The sequence below is a fragment of the Cynara cardunculus genome, assembly GCF_001531365.2.
Source record: "Cynara cardunculus var. scolymus isolate 2C chromosome LG 9, CcrdV1, whole genome shotgun sequence".
NCBI classification, from domain to species: domain Eukaryota; kingdom Viridiplantae; phylum Streptophyta; class Magnoliopsida; order Asterales; family Asteraceae; genus Cynara; species Cynara cardunculus.
Window position 1 is genome coordinate 14,393,433 of NC_037536.1, and position 10,357 is coordinate 14,403,789.

General features: G+C 31.8%; 1 protein-coding gene across 1 annotated transcript; it reads right to left on the reverse strand.

The window, feature by feature from the left end:
* Nucleotides 1-2,602: 2,602 nt before the first annotated feature.
* LOC112517820 (type I inositol polyphosphate 5-phosphatase 4-like) lies at nucleotides 2,603-9,608 on the reverse strand. Its single transcript, XM_025125192.1, has 12 exons — nucleotides 9,579-9,608; nucleotides 9,405-9,489; nucleotides 8,366-8,440; nucleotides 7,854-7,944; nucleotides 7,023-7,127; nucleotides 6,047-6,659; nucleotides 5,461-5,654; nucleotides 5,255-5,363; nucleotides 4,557-4,705; nucleotides 4,271-4,468; nucleotides 2,971-3,010; nucleotides 2,603-2,632 (listed from the first exon to the last, which is right to left on the reverse strand). Exons 1-12 carry the CDS (start codon nucleotides 9,606-9,608, stop codon nucleotides 2,603-2,605), a joined length of 1,719 nt encoding a protein of 572 aa, XP_024980960.1.
* Between the last annotated feature and the right edge of the window lie 749 nt (nucleotides 9,609-10,357).

Genomic DNA, 10,357 nt, shown 5'->3' on the forward strand with positions numbered 1-10,357 from the left:
GAAAAGGAATAAGCATTACAAGGTCAGATATTTTTAATCTAACTGCTTTCGTAGACGCTGACTGGGGTAAGTGTCTCTTATCCAGAAAATCTGTTACTGGTTTTTGTTTATTTCTTGGAAACTCTTTAATATCCTGGAAAARCAAGAAGCAAAGCACTGTCTCACGCTCCTCAGCTGAGTCTGAGTACAGAGCAATGGCAGCTGTGTCAWGTGAAATTGTCTGGATTCTTAAAATTTTATCTGATTTAGATATAAACAATCTGTTACCTGTCAATTTATTTTGTGACAATAAATCTGCTATACAAATTGCTAATAATCCTGTCTTTCATGAAAGAACAAAACACATTGAGATTGATATCCACTATATTAGAGAAAAAATTAGTAGAKGAGTTATTAAAATTGTAAAGATTCCCTCTTCCGAACAAACTGCAGATGTTTTAACCAAGGCTCTTAGTATCAATCATCACAATTATATGTGCACAAAATTAAAAATGATTGATCTTTTTAAAAGTCAAGATTGAGGGTGGGTGTTAAAATGTATGTATTATCCAATCTTGACTTGTCTGACTTTACTTTGAATGTGCCTTGTTTGTCAATATGTTAACAGAGTTGGGCAGATAATGCAAATATTAAAAGAATGAGTGTTGACATAAAGAACAAGGACTGCGCCTCACTTTCTACAATAGATGAAGGTTAGCGGAGCAATTGTCTACAAAGTTGAAGGGGCAAAGCTGTACAAGACAAAAGATATATAAAGAAAAGTGAACCGTCTCATCTCATACGATTCATTCGTTTTAGCTCAAAATAATTAGGTTTTCTCTCAAATATCTCTCTTACCTGAGTTTGAAGATCGCAACCTGTTCTTCATCTTTTCATACAATCTTCAGATCACTGTTAGTATTTCTGTTCATCTTTTCGTATTATCAACAGTATTTTAGATTTGTAGTTATATTTATGTTCTTGTTATGGTTCTGTATTACTTACGTTAAACTCATTAAACGTCAAATTTGGATTCAATATGTTTAACACCATCTTAACCACTGACAGTTTATTTTATCAGATGAACATGAAAAAGATCGAGTCTTACCTGGTAAGAGCGATGACAATGATCGAAAGTCTTATCTGGTAACAACTTTTATTGGATAAAAATGTTGCATACGATGTCGTTTTAATGAATTAAAATCTTATCATGTAAGTTAAATGTAAATATCGACTTTTGTGCTTATTGAATAAGCGTTGAACAAACAATCATTAAATATGATTTAGAAATTCAATGGCAGTTTACTAGATTTCCTTGTAAACAAGGATTTGTTTACAACGATGTTCTAAAACAGTTGAAAAACAGTAATTTTGTAATGATCAATCAGTATTTTTAGTTTTTTTTTCTTACAAATTAGATTTAAAGAATGGATGTGGAATTCTATTTCAAAATCCTGCAGACCAAATATATCGAAGATTCCAAATTCTTATAATTATAAATTATTCTACGAAATTCAAATTTCTCAAAAACATTCTATCAAACCAAACAGGAACTCGTGTTTAGTTAATTGTTTGTTCATATTTGCTTTATTATCATCTCGTTTGCATTTGTTACCAATCCTATGTTGATTTTTGCATTTATCTGTTCGGTAAATATCACATATTTGTTTTTTTTTTGTACTAAATTTGTAACTTTCTTGCTTCGTATCAAATGATCTAATGCTAATGCATTTTAAATCGGTTGTATCTTAAATAACGATTAGGCTGAAGGTACAAAAATTTCGTATAATCTAAACATTCTTAATGATATTGTTTGCGCTTAATTAAGGATAATTAAATAAGAAGAAATAGTAAAATTTATATCATTAATCATGTGGTTTTTCTTAGTACTTTAGAATATATACTAGAAGGGTGCTCGCATAATGCAGTGAAATTTATCACAATTTTAGTGTTTTGTTTTATACTTTGTCTCTGTCGATATAATACGATTTTTAGTGGTTTTGAGAAAGCGATAACGTTTTTAGTTTTGAATAAAATATAAATTTAAAAATATCATAGAAATTAGAAAAAAATACCTATATATATATATATATATATATATATTAGGATGGCTCTTCTGTAACCCAAAAATTGGTGTTAACTATGTAAATCAATCTTAACCCTTAATCTATGAAATCTATGGATTAAATCATGACATATTTATAATAAATGAAAATTTGAACAAAAATAATCGGCGAACATATTCTATAAGAGGGTATTTGTGGAAAATATCGTAACATATAAACATTTTTGAAATTTTTTTATTGAACACAATATGGTTATGAACGCAATCTTATGAATGTCTCATGGTTCACACATTCTTATAAATACCTTATGGTTATGAAAACATTCTTATGAACATCATTAAATACCATAAAAGTAACTTACACATAAAAATTTGTAACATCTTATTAAATATCATAAAAGTAACTTCCACATAAAAATTAGCTATTTGCCCTTCATCATTAAATCAAATATTTGAAGTAACCTCTATTAAAGAATTAGTTTTATTAGTCCAATAAAGTTAACATCATATTTTTTGTTAACAAAAAAGAAGGAAACCGAAGAATCTTGCCTACTCATATCAATGCTTGGAGATAAAGATGATAATCTCCTGCAAAAAAACCCACAAAATTATAACTGTGTAAGAATATATCTAGAATCTTATCAGGTTATTCTTTTTAAAAACCTGTAAAAAATAGAGGTTTCAACAGATATAAAGCAGAAGAGTTTCATTTTTTTACAGACCAAGATTTTACTATGAACTTACAATCATATGTTGTTTCATATATGAAATAAAACGATTACATATGAAAAATATAGTGTTGCTGCATATCTGAAACTTTTAGGATTATTTATGTCGACACGTAAAATAGTTCTAAACGTTTCACATATAAAACAATATAGTGTCTATACTGTATATTTACACATGTTTTATATATAAAACAATACATGATAATTGATTTGTATGAAAATATTAAGTTTGTATATGATTGGAATTCTAAAAGCAAAAATGATCCACGTTTCATAATAAATTTAATGTTTTTTAACACTTTAATGTAAAAAAAAATGATAAATTGAAAAAAAAAAGCAAGTTACTTTAACTTGATACCTATTTTAAGTAATAACTTTCAAAACTTTCATTTTGGTACCTAAGATGTAAAGTTTTAGATATTTAAGTATCCGAGTAACCGGTTGAAGCATTAACTATTTCTTTTAATAAAACACAATACATAAAAACTAATTTTAGATTAAGATATTCATGTCAGCAAATAATACTGAGTTGGATACCACATCAGCATGGTACTAATTAACGCTTCAACCGATTACACCGGTTACCTGGATACTTAAATGTTTAAAACTTTACATCTTAAATACTAAAATAAAAGTTTTGAAAGTACATTACCTAAAATAAGAATTAAGTTAACATACACGACTTTTTCATATAATTTTTACTAAAAAACAGAAATCTATCATAATTACCAGACTGGCAAGGAGTTTCTGTGTCTATCTGCCCAATAATCATCCATCACAAGTGAAATCCACAACTTGTGCGTAATCAAGAAACCTAAACCATCAAATTAAATTCTATATTTTAATTGATTTCTTATATACATTAAATAAGTGTAAAGGCTTTTTTATTTACCTTTTATTTGTTCATCAATGTTTGGTAGTGAATTAATGATATGAAAAATGACTTATTTAGTAAGCTTTTAAGGGAAACTTTAAATAAGTCACTTTATGTATAACCTATTAGTCTTTTTTAAATGGTATTATTAATGTGACACTTTATTTTAAGGGGTTGTTTACCAAACACTTACCCGGTAAGCGCTTACCGGTAAAATTCAACACTATATCACTTACTTACTAGCTAAGATTTTAGTCCATCAAAACGGCATCGTATGCAACTATTTACCCGGTAAGCGTTTATCATGGTAAGAGTAGTAGCCCTCACTTACCGGGTAAGATTCTTGGTCCTTACCACATTCATCCGGTAGGGTAATATGACTTGGTAAACGCTTATCCGGGTAAGCGTTTGGTAAACGGCCCCTTAGACATATTTTACGTCCTACAAAGCCGATTTTGTTTTAATGACGAGTGCGAAAAGGAAAAAGGATTGACCTATTCTCGGAATGTTGCAACAACTTGGCATTTCCGTCACCATTTTTTCCGTCACCATTTTTTCCGTCGATTTCTTAGCCACAACCGACTATATGTATATATATATACGCACGGTCAATCCTCAGTCGATCTACGTGAAAACGGTAACAACTCTTCGATCTGGATTCTCGAAGAATAACTAATGTTCTTCTTGAATTGGTTACGGTTAATAGATTCGACTTCTGCTAGAAATATACTGTACACCGGTCTATGATCTGAAAATCTCGACTCCCCTCGAACGTAAGACAATTGATGGAGTCCGTTGCCATACCACAAGATCCGATCACACCTTCAAAAGAAATCTACAGTATCAAGAATCTGAAGAAAAAAAAATGAAGATCGACGATCCTAAAATAATGGTCGGAGATTTTGTTTACCATGCGGGAGTTCTTCGTTTTTCTCGGGGATGCATATTGTATCCTGCATATCGATCGGAATTGTTCGAATATTTATACGTTGGAGGGAAATATATGTTCCCTTCGTTCCATCCCTCGAATACGCGTCCCCTTTTACGCTCCATCCGAAGCTGTAAGCGTAAAAGAATTAAACATTTCGCAAATTGGCCACTAAAACATCGGAAAGTTTGAAACTTTCATTATAATAAAATTGGCTTTATAGGACGTCAAATATATATATATATATATATATATATATGTGTGTGTGTGTGTGTGCGCGCGCTTGTACGCGCGCGTGTGTGTGTATTAACAGAGGATTTATGTTTATTGATCGAACAATTGTGCGTCATATGTAAATGTGTTATAATAAGTTGATATGACGTTTTTTAGTGTCTTAACAAGTTTTTTGAGACACTTTTGAAATAAAATGTTCTATTAACTGTTTTTATAGGATACATTTAAAAAGTTTCCTGTTACACGTCTTTTTATACGATACTTTATTTTTAAAATTTATTTTTAAAAGCATCTTAAAAACTTGTTAAGACGTCTAAAAATGTCCTACAAACTTGTTACACTTTTAGATAAGACGTTTTATTGTTTGGATCTATAAACTTAAGTCCTATAAAACATGTTATTAGTTTAGACGTCATGTAAACTCAATTTTGGATTCCGAGACTTGCCTGGTCATTTTCCAACAAAGCCCTCCAGTTTCGCATCTCGACCAAGGCCTTGGCAGACCGGTGCGACAGGGCAATTCGGTAATTTAAGTCGCCAAGCCATATAACTCGACTAGAATCATGCAAAACGAACATAAGTACGTTAGTATTCGATTTCATCTCAAGAACATTCATTAATGAGTACAAACAATAGGAACTTGCATCCTTACTCATGCTCGAGAATCGTTTGAGGAGTGTTCTCATCTCCCGTCTCTTCAAGACTTAAAAACCGAGTTTTCCTCAAGATTTCCATCACGTCCGAGTTTCTTCTGAGCTCGTCGCCTTCCTTTTGACCTGACGTCAAATGACTACAAACGAAGCAAAAGCTCGTTTCACCAAACGACATGCTAATCGATATTGAACCCTGAAATGATCGATAATATCATTAGTCTCCAAATCGCACTCTCACTATAACAAAATTGGTTTTATAGGACGCCTAAATTATTTAAGCGTCATAATCGAATATTTTATAGAATTTAGGTTTATAGGACCAAACTATAAGGCGTTCTATCTAAAAGCGTTATTATATATTTATAAGACGTTTTCAGGCGTTTTAACACGATTTTTAGGATGCTTTAGAGTCTAATAGAAAAACTAATATGAGACAAAATTATTTCAAAAGTGTCCTAAAAAACTTGTTCAGATACCTCCAAACACATATATGTTTGATTCTATTAATGAGTAATGACATTAGATATATTTTATTTTCTTATAAAGCCAATTTTGTTGTAGTGTGAAGGTAAAAAAAATTCGAACCTTATTTCCGAGATAACCCATCAATCCTCTACCGACACACGACACTTTCATATTACGAACGTTATCTCTAAGATCGCTCTTTACCCATATCGTTAAATATATCCCGACCATTTGCTTACTCGCTACCAAACAATACCTAGAGTTTTCCGTTTGTTTATCTCTTTCCTCCATCGAGAAAGATCCGCTATACGGTATTTGCGAGTAATTTATGCTACTAGGTGAACCATCCGGCCCGTTTTCTTCATCTGAAGACCCGATACCCCATCTTAGGCTCCGATCATAATCAATGGGATCGCAGATACTATATCGGTGCTCGAATCGGAGATTTGGCATTGCCATATCGCTCTCCATCATCCTCATGCTGCGGCTAAGTGATTGGAAAGAACGACGGTGGAGGAAAGATGAGGTTTTTTGCGCTACTAATCCTGCAAAATCTGAATCTGAATCGATTACCGGATCGGGAATTGGTGAAGGGGGATGGAATTGAAATCCGCCACTGGTTCCCGGAAGACTATTTAGCGTTTTCCGAATGAGTGCTAGCCATTTTTTAGCCGGGCCGTTGTCTTCTGTTCCGAGTACGTTTCCGGCATTTAGAGGGACGATTTCTTGAAACCTGATTCTCGACAAGCGATAAGAAAATTAAGGCGTCACATTTGACGAACACGATTGATATTCTCAAACTTCTTTTTCGAACTAATGCTATGTTTGGCAAAATAGTTGATAAGGTAGTTAAGGTAACTGATAAACTATTCATGTTGGTAAAAGAATATATGGTAAAAAGAGCAAACTGATAAGCTAGATGACAATGTAAAATAATCTAAAAAGACATGTTGAAAAACTAAATTGGAAAAAAGTGGTAAAAAGTCTGTGAAGCTTATTGAAACGTTATCAACCAGCTTATTTCCAACCAAACCAAACGGTTCTTTTCATAGAAAATAAGCTAACTTATGATTGTCAAACAGGGTCTAAAACTCACCCAAGAACGTAGATATCGGCAGGAGGTGAACTGTCTAACCAATCTTCAAGATTCAAACTACCCGTCGGAGATTTTCCCGCCACATTCCACGTAGCTACGAAGATCCTATTCAATTCCGAAAGCAATCACATATAAACTGAACCATAAGAAGGCTCGTAATAAACACAAGAGACGGGATCATGCGAAAAGTCAATCGATTTACGAGAAGACGGGAAATTCCAAGATCACATGTGATGCAACAAGTCCAAAAGAGACACTCGCGACTTGGTCAACACAAGGTCGTCCTACTGTACATGGTCGGTCAACACACTGTTTGTATCATATGTGACTTGAAACATCTCACTTCACTATAATCAAAACTAAGTTTATAGGACGATACTAATTTTAAGCGTCCTAATAGACTGCTTTGTAAATCTTAATTTATAAGACAATAAATAAAGTGTCTTATCTATAGGCGTTGTAATAAGTTTATAGAACGCTTTTGGACATTTTAACAATTTTTTAGAACATTTTTAATATTAAGTGTCACATTAGTAATTTTATAGGAAACTTTTGAGAAAGTGTCACTAAACTCATCTTTTTATGCGACACTTTTTCATATACTGAACTATAAAAATGCTAATGCAATTTTTTGTATTAAAATTGTTCTAAAAAACTTTTAAAGATATCCAAAAGAGTCCTATAAACTTATTATAACGCTCATAAATTGGACGCTTTATTTTTTGGTACTATAAATTAAGTTCAATAAAAATGTCATGTAAACCCAATTTTGTTGTAGTGCCTTTTCGCAAATTGATTATCTTCTCATTTTGAGTTGAGGTTTAAACAAACCTATAGTTATTAACATCCTTGATCACTTGGGCAAGATCGGGATCAATTTTATTTGTTCGAAGAAAATCCGCATTCGTCTCGCTCGATCTTTCTGTTACATCAAATGATCAACATATTTGAAGTTATGATCATGAGAAATTAAAGGGAAAAGTTCAAAAAATCCAACGAACTGTTTTATTTTGAATGATCAAGTCCTTGAACTATTTTATTTTATGAAAAAACTATCAAGCTTTCTCATTTTAAATGATCAAGTCCGGAACTATTCTTTTGAATGAAAAAACCATAAATTTTCTCATTTTGATTGATCAAGTCTCTGAACAGTTTTTTAATAAATAAACCATCGTATTTTTAAAAATTGGTTACCTACATTCTTTTAACCCAAAAAAAGTTCGACTAGTAAAAGTTCAATAATTTATTTATTTTAAAAAAAAAGTTTAATAGTTTTTTTATTTAAAAAAAAACCGTTTGATTTGATTGCGGTCCCAAAGCAATAAATAGTATGAAAATGGCACCTGTTCTTCTGCTTTTCTTGATGGTGGATGATGCTTCTTTTTCTGAGAAATTGTTCCTCCATCCTTCATATCCACCTGAAAAAGGAACCCATTTGAGAAATGTGTTACTTTAAAAACTACTGATATCATGTTAAAATATGTCATAAACTCGTTACAGTACCCTTAAAACATTCCGTCAAACCAAATGTCACACGTTGTTTAAAGTTGTGGCATTGGCTTTTATACCATGTGAAAATATCTGGAAACCATTAGATTATTTTTCAAGAGTACCGGAAAAGAGAAGGAAAGTTCCATTTTATACTGAGCATAATTGTTTTTAAGTTTATTTGTTTTCTATTAACCTAGATATCCAACTCGCTATCTGAGTCGATTAATCTCAGGGCAGCCACCCGTTTCGTGGGTAACCCAGAGTCATCGCATTTGAACCTCCGTGGCCACAAGGGGAAGTTAAATTTAGGGATGAAAATGCAAAATCTTTGAGGGAAGAAGAAACAAAGAAGAGATTTTAAGCAGCAAAGAGAAAAAGTTGCAAATGGTCATTGAGATTCCAAATGCTACTTTTACTGAAGAATTTAAACAACACTGATTGATGTAGAAATAAAGCAAATAGTGAGTCAATTGATCTGTTTAGTATATAACTTTAAATAAATTTTTAATTAATTCTATAACCTTCTAATGATTATGAAACCATTTTTTTAATGGTATTAATTAAGAAGTTGTTTACCAAACACTTATTTAGGTAAGCGTTTATCAAGTCACATCATCTTACCTGGTGAATATGGTAAGGACCAAGAGTCTTAACTGGTAAGAACGAGACAAGAACTAAGTAAGGGGGACGATTCTTACCATGGTAAGCGCTTACCGGGTAAATTATTGCACACCATGTTGTTTTGATGGACTAACATCTTACTCGGTAAGTAAATGATGGTGTTAAATTTTACCGATAAACACTTACCGGGTAAATGTTTGGTAAATAACCTTTATCAGAAAGAGGAAAAAAGAAACCCTAAATGAGATTGTAATGATAGAAGAAAACTACCTCCATAATTGAAGTCATCTGCATGGAAATCTTGTGCTTTGTTCTTGACACTGAACCATTTCTTGAGTGTTTTAGGCCATGAAACCTTCACCATCATAAACTCAAATTCTTGAAAACATTCACACAATTCAAGATTAGATGTTGATAAAGAAGTGCATTTTGATGGAAACAAACCTTGTTTTTCTTGCAGATTTCATCCCTCATTGTTCCACAACCTCATAAGCATACATACATATACATACATATACATATACATACATACATATATATATATATATATATTATAAATACCCAGTAATTAAAATTACAAAAGAAATAATGGGTATTGAAAAAAATTGGATCTTGAGAAGAAGAGGTTGGGTTATTATGAATTCCCAGAAATAGAAGAGGAAAGGAGAGAGGTTATGTTGAATCTGAGGTTATGAATAAAAATGGGAGTTTTTGTGCATTTTGGTTTGATCCAATTGGGTTCTTTTGAGTTATATATATATATTTTTCTCTCTTACATCAAGTGGTTGTGTGTGTGTGTGTGTTTGCAGGGAACATATGGAAAATGATGGCAAAGAAACTGAAAGGGGAAACTTCAAGTGAATGAAATGAAAGTCATATGTAAATCATGTATACAGAAGAGGGAGGGGGAGGAAAGAGAAATTCTTCTGATGGGTAACCTCGAAAATGCAACTACTATATATATATATATATATACATATATATACACACATAGAGAGTCCATTTTTTTCTATACACATAACAGTTTTAAACGTTCTATATATAAAACAATATCATATAAATATTGTATTTTCATATGTGTTGTTTCATACGTGAAACAATACATGAAAATGGTTATAGTTTTATACAATTTATTGGGTTTGTAAAAAAAAATATATATATATATATATATATATATGTGTGTGTGTGTAGGTGGTCTATTTACAAGATCAACTGTTAGTATA

Coding starts and splice junctions, on each gene's coding strand:
- LOC112517820 (XM_025125192.1), bottom strand. CDS start 9,608: ATGAGGGATGAAATCTGCAAGAAAAACAAG. Junction 7,128..7,853: donor AAGGATGTTAATAACTATAG/GTTTGTTTAAAC, acceptor GGAATTGAATAG/GATCTTCGTAGCTACGTGGA. Junction 5,655..6,046: donor TGGGTTATCTCGGAAATAAG/GTTCGAATTTTT, acceptor CGATCATTTCAG/GGTTCAATATCGATTAGCAT.